The sequence below is a fragment of the Halichoerus grypus genome, chromosome 5, assembly GCF_964656455.1.
Source record: "Halichoerus grypus chromosome 5, mHalGry1.hap1.1, whole genome shotgun sequence".
NCBI classification, from domain to species: Eukaryota; Metazoa; Chordata; class Mammalia; order Carnivora; family Phocidae; genus Halichoerus; species Halichoerus grypus.
Genome location: NC_135716.1, coordinates 146,959,484 through 146,971,653, shown reverse-complemented (window position 1 = coordinate 146,971,653; position 12,170 = coordinate 146,959,484). Strand labels below are relative to the sequence as shown.

The window sequence follows — 12,170 nt, the reverse complement described above, 5'->3', positions numbered from 1 at the left end:
TCGGTTAAGCGTCTGCCTTTGGCTCAGGTCATGATCCCAGGGTACTGGGATCGAGTCCCGCATCGGGCTCCCTGCTCAGCACAGAGCCTGCTTCTCCCTCTGCCCTTCCCCCTGCTCATGGGCTCTCTCTCTGACAAATAAATAATAAAATCTTAAAAAAAAAAAAAAAGACATATAATTATACGATGGATATGTACTGTAATAGGCCATGTACAAAATCCTACTGACATACAGTGAAAGGAGGAATTGGTTCTACCTGTAAAAACTTCACAGAGATAACATCTGAGAGTCCTGAAAGGATAATTCAGCTCTCTGGGCCGCAGGTGCCTCATGTCTATTTCTAACTACAAAAATTCACAGAATTTCACTTTAGGTTGGATAAGTCTTTAAGGATCATCTAGTATTGAGGTTTTCCAACTTTAGTCTATAGTCACAGAATCTTGGGGTGCCTGGCTGGCTCAGTCGGTTAAGTGTCCGATTCATGATCGCAACTCAGGTCTTGATCTCAGGGTCATGAGTTCAAGCCCCGCATTGGGCTCCATGCTGGGAGTGGAGCCTACTTTAAAAAAAAAAAAAAAAAAGTAACAAAATTTTTCTTTGTAAGTCTAATTGAAATTTGCAGTATATAGGATAGATAAAAGTGGACCTGCTCTTTTGAAAGGAGAAAGTTACTGGAAAACACTGTTGTTCTAATCAACCCCATTCACTTTAAAAACTAATAAGAACAATGATTTGACAAAGGACCTCATCAAGATAGAACTGCAACAATATATTCAAAGAATACCCCTACCCCAGAAGTATTACCTCTTCTTTTAAGTCTTTCCTAATTTTCCCCCTAAATGTAGTTTGTAACTCCTCATATTATTCCCCAATATATCTAGCATATACTTCTATTATGGCTTCTATAAAATTTTAGTGCCCTAATTTTACCTTTTTTTTTTTTAACGTGTATGTGTGTGTGTGTGTGTGTGTGTGTGTGTGTGTCGCTCTTTTAGATTAAGCTCCCTGAAGGCAGGGACTGTCTTACTCATTTTTGTATCGCCAGCATAGAGAATAAGTTATACTCAACCAAGTTTTAGAAAAGATTTAAGATAGTGCAGCACCTGGCACACAGTAGGACTTAAGCATTTGTCAAATAAATTTGCCAAACTGAGGTCATTAAATGAAACATCTAAAGCGGTTAGAACAGTATTTGACACATAGTGTATATTCTGTAAACATGAGCTGTTATATGTAATTTTATATAGGCAGAAAAAACTGAAGCTGTTACTCAACATTTATTCTGGAAAGTAAGCACCTTTTATCAAGGTTTCAATTTGCTCATTCACATATTACCACACTTGATCTTAGCCAAAAGGCTGAGCAGCTCATTCACATATTACTAATGCAACCACTCTCATCTTTGATGAGAAAAAATTTTAGCCCACCACAAAGATCTCTTGACCCTGCAGCCTGCAAAAAATAGTACAAAGAGTTGTGTACTGTTAATCTCTAGACTTGGGAGTGAAAGGAAAAATTAGGCCAGTCTCAGACTTGAGGCTAAATCACTTCTTTCTAGACCTCAGTTTCAGTCATTTGTCAAATGGGAGAAATGGGGAGTCAAAAGATTTCCTCCAAGGTTCTTTCCTGCTCTAATACTGTAGGGGCTTATAAGAAATTGGGATCTAGAATCCTTCACCTTCCAACCCAACATGAGTAAGAATATAACACCTTCCAACCCAACATGAGTAAGAATATAAAAATCAGTAAATGGTGAACGGGATTTGGTGTCAAACGGACAGGGTTTTCCTATCAGCTGTTACTTAACTGTGTAATTCTAAGAAGCCAACTCTCTGGATCTCAATTTCCTCAACCTGGAAAACGAAGTTGTTGGACAATACGATCTCTCTTTACAAGACATCATAGTCACAACATTCTATGAAATAAGCTATCTCTGAAAGAAATACTCAGGTGGGGACTGAGCCACTAGTTATTAAAGATGTTCAGAGGATTCCAGCATAAAAGTAGACAATTTCAGGATTAGAAGAAACCGCACAAGTCTTCTATGACTCACCCAACTGAGAGCCAAGTCCTCTCTAACAACACCTTGGAAGAGATCCCCCAAACATTCTAGTAAATGAGGAACAACCCATGGAAACGAGCCACTTCATCTTAGGCCAACTATGATGCCCAAGTTCTTTTACTGAAGCCACACCATCCTCTAACAACTTCCACCCATTAGTTTTACCCCTCTTTCAGCCATGGGCACCTAAAATATTTCTGGATAGTAATAATATGCCCCTTAAATATCCTCTCCAGAATTAAAATTACCAACTCCTTCAACCTTTCCTCCTAACATAATACCAAGACTCCCTCACCATCCAGCCTGCCTTCCTCAGAGAACCCTCCATTCTTGCTTTAGCGAATGTCAAAATCACTCGAACAGCCCTTCCCATTGTAACATCCTGATTCCTCGTAGAACCTAAGATTTTGCACTTGTCCAGCTGAAACCACATGGAAGCCCCTAATTGCCCTTGCCACCTCCACCCAAGGAAGCACTTGGGATGGGAAGTGTGCCCCTGTTGCTCCTTCGGAAGACAGAGACAAGAAGTGACGGCGTCAGCAACAGAGAGGCCCGCACCCGGCTCTCCCCTCCGGTCCAAGCCTCCTCCCTCACCGGTATTGCTTGGGGTCGCTGGGAGATTTGACGATCTCAGGGTCTCCGGCATTATTAATAGGCCCCCTCCGTCCCTCCTCCTCAGATTCATCAGCTCCTAGACGGGCAACCCGGCCGCTCTCCCCCAAATCCTGTCCATTGGGTTGCAGGTCAGGACAGCTGCAGGTAGACTTCGCCTTGTTCCTTCCAGGCATGGTCAGAGTAGGAAAGGGTCTGGCAGCAGCCGAGTCTTCGCACTGACCCCGCGCTTGGATTCTCCACAGCGCCGCGAGCTCCCGCCCGGCCTCACACCACAACTTCCTCCCGGTGGCACAGACTGCAGCAACCGTGATTCTCCTCAGCATTCACCACGAAGCCGGAGCAGTGGGCATCCCGCTCGCCAGGGACCACCCCCTCCTCCTCCTCCTCCAGCCGCTCCTCCTCCTCCGCGTTCCAGAGGCGGCGGCGGCCGGCGCTGGTGCTGCCGCAGCCGCTGGGGAGGACAGGCCTGAACCCCTCCCCCAATCCGGTCGGCCTCACGCCAGCTTCCCTCATCCCTCCGCCCTCCCGGCCGCCGATGACGCTACTGATTCTAGCCAATCAGGAGGCAAGAAGAGAGGTCACGCGCATGCAAACAACCAATGGGAACAGGGAATAAAAGGAACCAAAGAGACCGGGCCGGATTCTGGGAGCACCTCGAAACCTAGGGTGGGCGGGGCGAGGAAGAAGAGGCGGAGAGAGCGGCGCGGAGGACGACGGGAAGAAAAGCGCTTGCGCTGCGTTTATGACGTATACGGGGTGTTGGTGTGCGGTCGGCAGTGAATAATACTCCGCGGCTCTGAAAAAAATATTCCCCTGATGAGAAAACTGAGAAGCGAGTGGAGAAAATGAATTTCCAAGGTTTTTTTCCCCCAATTATATATTTTTTATATTCTGCCCTTGACACCCGGGGCGTAGCTTTCAGCCGTGACTCAGCACGTAAAAAGCGGAACGCCGGAAGTATTTTTCTCGGCCGGATGGAAGCTGCGAAGGAGTGAAGCCTAGCCGTATGCCAGAGATAGCGGTTGTGGTTCTCCGCCTTATCGCTTGGAGAACCTTGGTGCTATTCCCCCTCAGAGCCTAAGAAAGTGCTTGAGAGACTAGCGTAGATGTGCTCATTCTTCCATGCGAGAACATTAGCTCCGCTGCAGCCTAGAGTCCACAGCGTGTCTGCTGCCTTCAAGTACCTTTTTCCAAAGTTTTTTCTGCCTCTAATGGTCTTTGGTGGGCAATCATTTAAATTGAAACAGACATACTTGAAAAATAAAAAGCAACTGACATGTTAATAAGATACAGTATACTGACATCCTGAAGCAAAAGATCCTCACACATAAGGGGGAAAAATACATATGAATGAATGGAGGAAGATAAGAAAGAGGTATTGATGGCTGTTGAATGTGTTTACATTTTACTAGGCCTCCGGAGCTCCAGACTCAGGGAATGCAATCATGAACAAAACAAAGATCCTTGTCTTTATGAAGCTTGCTTTTTTTTTTTTTTAAGTAAACTCTACCCCCAGTGTGAGGCTCCAACTCAGACTCTGAGATCAAGCGTGGCATGCTCTACCAACTAAGCAAGCCAGGAGCTCCTGGGGCTTGCATTCCAATGGGGATAAACAGACAATAAAATCAGTGATATATTTTTAAAACAATGAATGCTATGACAAATAATTCAGGATAAACGAATAAGAAGTTGGGAAGAGTAAGTGCATTGATTCAGGCAGATGATGAAAAACTGAACTAGGGCAGCACATGAGATAAATTAACTGAAAAATATTGTTTAAATATCCCAGTTTATTTTCATACATCTTCAGGAACCTGTCAGTTTTTAAGGTAAGAACTCCACTGGACTGCCCTCCTTCAGGGAAATGTTTTTTCTTTGTAAATCCAGTTCCTAGCATAGCTTCCCAGTCAGTACATTGTAAAGCAGTCAGTAATGTTTGTTGTTGAATAAATACCTGAAGTGACATGTCTATTTTGAGAGTTTTTTTTTTTTACTTAACAAAGCAATAATACCGTAAGGAAGGACTCTTTAGATTCAGCCAGTAATTAGAATTTTATAACTACAGACAAAGAGAGGCTGCATCTAAAGTGTGACCTGTTAGTTTTTCCCTTTAAAAAGAGGCCTCTGGGGGCGCCTGAGTGGCTCAGCGGGCCACAAACTTTTAAATTTACCATTGTGAAAAGCTCTAAAAGGAAAAATACAGAGGGACCTAGTCTGGTCAGAGAGTTTCTTTAAACAATAGACATTTAAACTTAAATTTGAGGGGGCGCCTGGGTGGCTCAGTCGTTAAGCATCTGCCTTTGGCTCAGGTCATGATCCCAGGGTCCTGGGATGGAGCCCCGCATCGGGCTCCCTGCTCTGTGGGAAGCCTGCTTCTCCCTCTCCCACTCCCCCTGCTTGTGTTCCCTCTCTCGCTGTGTCTCTCTCTGGCAAATAAATAAATAAAATCTTTAAAAAAAATTTAAAAAAAAATAAATTTGGGGATGCCTGGGAGGCTCAGTCGGTTAAGCGTCTGCCTTCGGCTCAGGTTGTGATCCCAGGGTCCTGGGGTGGGTCCCGCATCAGGCTCCCTGCTCCTTGGGGAGCCTGCTTCTCCCTCTGCCTCTCTCTGTCTCTGTCTTTCATGAATAAATAAATAAAAATCTTTTTTTTCTTTCTAAATAAAAATCTTTTAAAAAAATTAAAAATAAACTTAAATTTGAAAAATATATGGGAGGGCCACCTGGGTGGCTCAGATGTTTAAACATCTGCCTTTGGCTCAGGTCATGATCCCAGGGTCCTGGGATCGAGCCCCACGTCTGGCTCCTGGCTCAGCGGGGAGCCTGCTTCTCCCTTTCCCTCTGCCTCTCCCCCTGCTCGTGCTCTCTCTCTCTCTGTATCTCTGTATCTCCAATGAATAAAATCTTTAAAAAAAAAATTCTTCTAACTTGCTTTAAAATATATATATATATGGGAATTTGCATATAATTTATAGGAATAAACTTGTTCAAAAACTCTGAGAAAGCAAGTCAGTATGGCTAAACTGTAGTAATCTGGGAGCAAAGGGGAAGTGAGTCAGTGGCCAAGATCGAACAGAACCTTCATAAGAATAAAAAGGAGGGGCGCCTGGGTGGCTCAGTCATTAAGCGTCTGCCTTCGGCTCAGGTCATGATCCCAGGGTCCTGGGATCGAGCCCCGCATCGGGCTCTCTGCTCTGTGGGAAGCCTGCTTCTCCCTCTCCTACTCCCCCTGCTTGTGTTCCCTCTCTTGCTGTGTCTCTCTCTGTCAAATAAATAAAAAATCTTTAAAAAAAAAAAAAGAATAAAAAGGAGTAATTGCCTTGTCTATTTTGTGTATCACTGGATTTCTAGTTTCTAGAATAGTGTCTGGCACATTATACTCACTAGGGGTGCCTGACTGGCTCAGTGACTCTTGATCTTGGGGTCATGAGTCTGATGCTCACATTGGATGTAAAGATACCCACTAAATAATGGTTGAACAAATGAGACAGGAAGACAGGATCACAAGTGTTTTCCAAGTAGATCACTCTGGTTGATGTGTGAAAAAGAGTTCGGATGGCGGAGGTGAGGGCAAGACTAAAAGTAAGAAGAGAGAAATCAGGAGAGTATTGAAGTAATATAGGTAATGAAGGATAGTCAGAAGAAAGGCAGGCAGGGACAAGGGACCCCTGCCCTGAGAGGAAACCACCCTTAAAAGGATTTTACACCAGCCTGGAAGGAGCCCTCTACCCTTTCCTAGGTGATAGGTAGATGATAAAAACCTGATTGGGTGACAGGCACATGGAGCGTTAATCAGATTAAAACAGCCCAACAACAAGCCCATAAAAACCCCTAGACTTATAAACTCGGGTAGCAACCCTCTCGGGTCCCCTCCCTCTTCAGGAGCTTTCTACTATCACTCAATAAACTTTGCTTTGCTGCCCGCCACTCTTCCTCTGGTCTACCTCTTCATTCTTTGGAGCAGTGTGACCAAGAACCGTGAACACTGGAAGAAAAGAAATCCTGTAACATATGCACTAGAAAATGATAATTTGGATTTGAGAAGTGTTAGTTGGAGATGGAGAGATGTATACAGATAGGTCATATATTTAGGAGGTAGAAATGACTGGTTTTGGATAGTAATTGATTTAATGTGGAAGAGTAAGAGAGAAGTGTCAAGTATAACTCCGTGGTGTCTTGTTTTCTGGACGAGTATGAGACAGCAGGGACTGGACTCAGGTCCTCTCAACCTTGACTGCAAAATCCAGTGTTCTTTGGCTTCCTCCATAAGGAGGGAGGGAGGGGCTAAATCTCTATGCCTCTGGAGTAGCATATCTTGCAGGAATGCAGAGGGAGGATGCTTACCAAAAGGAGGACACTTACAACAAAAACTGGTGAAGACTGGACTAAACCAGTCTGTGCCAAGATGCACCCCAGTGCTGAACTTTCAACAACTTTTTCCCTCATTTTAACACTAAAAATCCTGCTGGGGGTGGAGATTTAATGTGCCAGTTAGACATGGGACACATGAAGAAGCATGACCTTTAAATGTGCAGGTGCTAATAAATCCCAGCCTCTACATGCTTAGACATCACCCTTTTCCCACCTAATTTCTTTAAAATAACTCTCCCTAACCTCTCCTCATGGAGTCAGACTGAGGATTCTTTCCTTTGTGTTGTCTACTTTATGTTCAAGCAAAAGCCCTAGTAATGCCTTGCCTAAAACTCCCTTTGGCTTCCTATCGATTTCTATTGTTTAGAGAGCTTAAGGTAGATGATGGTGCCATATCTCATTAAGCAAATTCTGAAAGAGGGACAGGTTTTAGAGGAAAAAGCATAAGCTTAGTTTTAGATATGTTAAGTTTGAGTCGTTTGTGTGCCATGCAAAAGAAAGATTAGGCTGGAGATCAGAAAAGAGGCTTTAATTGGAGATGCCAATTTGAGCCAATTTGAAGTTTATCCGTTTATAGGTGATAACCAAAGCCTATTGAGATCACTTACATTGAGGTTGTAAAACAAAAAGAGAAGAAGGCTGAATGGCCAAGCTTTTAGGAGCTTTTAGAAAATGAGCTCCCCAAAGACACTGAGAAGCAGCTACTGGAATGGTAAGAGGAAAACCAGAAGAATGTAATATTCCAGGAAAAATACCTCTTTAATGGTTGGCCCAATACAATTCTGACCCTACAGCAAATGTCAGAGAGTCAGATTAGATGTATAAAATATGAGAACTAGCAAAGGATCACAGAAGTACTTTAATCTGGCCTCTTCAGATATAAAGAGAAATACCTACCCAGAGAGGTGAAGATCACAAGCAACCTGTAGCACCGCCAGGACTTCCAAATCAGAAGTACTGTTTTCCCATTTAAAATACAGTGAACTGGGGCACCTGGGTGGCTCATTCGGTTAAGTGTCTGACTCCTGATTTCGGCTCAGGTCATGATCTCAGGGTTGTGGGATCAAGTCCTGTGTTGGGCTCTGTGCTGGGTGTGAAGCCTGCTTAAGATTCTCTCTCTCCCTCTGCCCTTCCCCCTGCTCTCTCCATCTCTAAAAAATAAAATAAAATAAAATAAAATAAAAATAGTAAAATAAAGTAAAATAAAATACAGTTAATAATAATAAAATAAAATACAGTTGAACAATGCAGAGGTTAGGGACACCAACCCCCCCCCATGCAAACAAAAATTTGCATATAACTCTTGACTCCCCAAAAACATAACTACTGATAGCCTGCTGTTACTGACCAGAAGGCTCACCAATAACAAAAACAGTCAATTAACACATATTTTGTATGTTATATGTGTTATAAATTGTATTCTTACAATAAAGCTAGAGAAAAAATTATTAGGAAAATCATAATAGAAAATACATTTACAGTATAGAAAATACATTTACAGTGTACCATATTTACCAAAAAAATCTGTGTATAAGTGATTGTACATAGTTCAAGCTATATTGTTCAAGGGTCAACTGTAGTTTAGAAATTTGCCATTCTTCATTTGAATATTCCTCAGAGAAAACAAATTAAGCTATTGCCATTTTATAGGAAATTGAGATATTAGAAAGTTAAAAAATCTTGAGATCCACAGGAGCACCTGGGTGGCTCAGTTGGTGGAACATGTGACTCTTGATCTCAGGCTTGTGAGTTTGAGCCCCACGTTGGGTGTAGAGATACTTAAAAATAAATCTTAAAAAAGAAAGAAAGGGGGCGCCTGGGTGGCTCAGTCGTTAAGCGTCTGCCTTCGGCTCAGGTCATGATCCCAGGGTCCTGGGATCGAGCCCCGCATCGGGCTCCCTGCTCGGCGGGAAGCCTGCTTCTCCCTCTCCCACTCCCCTGCTTGTGTTCCCTCTCTCGCTGTGTCTCTCTCTGTCAAATAAATAAATAAAATCTTTAAAAAAAAAAAAGAAAGAAAGAAAGAAAGAAAGATGGGACGCCTGGGTGACTCAGTCGGTTAAGCGTCTGCCTTCGGCTCAGGTCATGATCCCAGGGTCCTGGAATCGAGTCCCACATTGGGCTCCTTGCTTGGCAGAGAGCCTGCTTCTCCCTCTACCTGCTCTGCCTGCCGCTCCCCCTGCTTGTGCTCTCTCTCTCTGACAGAAAAATAAACAAAATCTTTAAAAAAAAAAAAAAGAAAGAAAGAAAGAAGAAAGTTGAAGATCATAGATTATAATTTTTACCCTCATTTACCCAGGTCCTCTGAGTATTTAAATGCTTTTTCTATCTTCAGCCACCCTTTCCTTCCCATTTTTACCTCCAGGATTCCCTTCCCATTAGGTTTGGTGACCTTTCTCTTCATTTTTCTGCTGAGAGGTTAGAAATCATAAAAATTAAAAACATCTCATTTCTATGTTTGGTGCTTACCTCTGAATGTTATTTTAGTCAATGCAATGGCTATCTGCCTCCCAGAGGGACAAATTAAGCCCTACTCCTAAAAATTCAAAGGTAAATTATTGTATTAACCCCCATTACCACCTTTATATTTGAGAGTCATGATAAGTCAGAAATATGAAATGTTGATTCTAGGTTGAAAAGATTGGGAGTGCTGTGAGCCCATTAAAGTCTCAAGCCCAAAATTATCTATTTTACTTTATGTCTAAAATTCCCCCATTAGTGAATCATTGTCCTCTTTAGAATTCCTTTTAAATGTCAATAATAACCCTGAAAGGAATGAAAAATGGATTTGTTTTATTCCCCCATTTTTGAAACATACTGGGGGCAGCTTGAGATCACCATGAACCTGGGGTGGTTGAAGAGGTTGCTAAATGTGGGAAGAAAGGCACAGAAAGAGGATGTAGATAACAAGAGGTGTATTATTTACTTTATTTACTATGTTGTCCTAGACCCACACTCTAAGCAATTATATCTTCGGAGCTCTAGTTATTAAGTGTCCTGCCCACTGATTGCTCTCCATATTTGGTAGCTTTGTATCTAGGTCAAGAAGTAGGCATGTTCTGGGGCACCTGGTGGCTCAGCTGTTAAGCGTCTGCCTTCGGCTCAGGTCATGATCCCAGGGTCCTGGGATCGAGCCCCGCATCGGGCTCCCTGCTCAGGGGGGAGCCTGCTTCTCCCTCTCCCACTCCCCCTGCTTGTGTTCCCTCTCTCACTGTCTCTCTGTCAAATAAATAAATAAAATCTTAAAAAAAAAAAAAAAGAAGTAGGCATGTTCTTATATAGTTTTCTCTTGGGAGATCAAATGTGTGTACAACATTCCAAGGAATTTGTGTGACCATAAAAATTGTTTTCTCCTGCACTATTAACATAGTGCTAGAGAGAATTTGGTATTCAAACTTCAAAAGAAATTAGGAGCAACTCTAAAAAAATCTTTATGTCAAATGAAAAGTTATCCCATCACAAATCCAGCTGTTTTACTCTCTGATCTAAAGGTACAGATTTTGAGACTGCCTGGAAGGGAGAATGTGAAGGCACAAAATGATATTTAAAATAAATAAATCAGAGGCACTTGGGTGGTTCAATCAGCTAAGATTCCCACCCTTGATTTCGGCTCAGGTCATGATCTCATGGTCGTGAGAGCTGGGCATGGAGCCTGCTTAAGATTTTTCTCTCTCCCTCTGCCCCACCCCCCTTAAAAAAGTAATAAAAAGAAAATTAAAAATAAAATAAAGGGATGCCTGTGTGGCTCAGTCAGTTGAGTGACTCCTCTTTTCAGCTCAGGTCATGACCTTGGGGTCTTGGGCAGAGTCTGCTTGGGATTCTCTCTCTTCTGCTCCCTCTGCCCCTCCCCCTACTCGCACTCTCACTCTCTCAAATAAATAAATCCTAAATAAGTAAGTAAGTAAATAAATAAAATATATAAGTCAGAACATATTATTTCCCTTTTTAAAACCTATCAGTGGCTTCTCTTTGCACTTTGAATAAAATGTAGCTGTTTGCCATAGCCTATAAGGCTCATTTATGATTTCTAACCTTCCCCTATGTTCACAATCTCATCTACCTTTGTGCCCTTTGTTCTATTCACACTGGCTTTTTTTTTTTTTTTTTTTGAGAGAGAGCGAGGGAGAGAGCATGTGCTTGCGCACAGGGATGGGTAAGGGGGCAGGCAAAGAGAAAGAGAGAATCCCAAACAGGCTCTGTGTCCAGCCCCAAGCCCAATGCAGGGCTCTATCTCATGATCTTGAGATCATGACCCTGAGATCATGACCAAGCCTAAATCAAGAGTCACTTAACTGACTGAGCCACCCAGGCACCCCACATTGGTTTTCTTAATGTCTTTCAACACACTACGGTAGTTCTTGCCTTAGGGCCATTACATCTGTTCCTATGCCTGGACTGTTCTTCCTCTAAATTTTGCATCATGGCTGAGCAATGAGCATGAGCAATATGAGACTCCTTTTCACGAGTCATATGTCATTTCAAATGTCACTTCTTAAGAGAGGCCTTCTCTTATCATTCTATCTCAAATAGCACTCACTAACTGAAAGTATGTTATTTTTGTCTGTATATCCCCTCTATTTTATAAGGTCCATTGGAGAATTGGTACTTTGTCTGTCTTGTTCCCACCATGTCCCCAGCATCAAAAATAGTGCCAGGTACATAGTGGGTATTCAATAAATACTTGTTGAATTAATGGATGATGATACAGGAAAAAGAGGGGGCCGTTGAAGTCATGAGGTCCCAACGGAGGCAGAAGGGAAAGATTAGCCTTAAATTAGAAAGGGACACCTTTATCATTTGGCATGGAGGGAAAGAGGCACAGATAGGTACAGAAGCAGCAAAGATTTTAAATGTTGTTAGGAGGAAAGAAGGGGTAGAAATTTAAAAGCCTCCACCTTCCGGGGCCCTTGGGTGGCTCAGTCGGTTGAGCGTCGGCCTCTTGATTTTGGCTCAGGTATGATCTCGGGATCCTAAGATCAAGCCCTCCGTCAGTCTCTGTGCTCAGCAAGGAGTCTGCTTTTCCCTCTCCCTCCCCCTCTGCTCCTCCCTGCATGCATGTGCGTCCTCTCTCTTTCTTTCTCTCTCTCAAGTAAATAAAAATATTTAAAAGACTCCACCTTCTTTTT

The 12,170-nt window shown here is 42.9% G+C and overlaps 1 protein-coding gene across 3 annotated transcripts in view; it reads right to left on the bottom strand.

The window, feature by feature from the left end:
* NRDC (nardilysin convertase) overlaps positions 1-3,174 on the bottom strand; it is a 106,315-nt gene extending 103,141 nt beyond the window's left edge. For 2 of the 3 annotated variants that reach the window (XM_036108386.2, XM_036108388.2), the window contains exon 1: positions 2,657-3,172. In XM_036108386.2, coding sequence (XP_035964279.2) covers positions 2,657-3,000 — 344 coding nt within the window. In that variant the 5' untranslated portion in view covers positions 3,001-3,172. Of the gene's footprint in view, positions 1-2,656 lie in introns of all 3 variants that reach the window. The other variant, XR_013448192.1, reaches the window with a different exon arrangement.
* Positions 3,175-12,170: the final 8,996 nt, after the last annotated feature.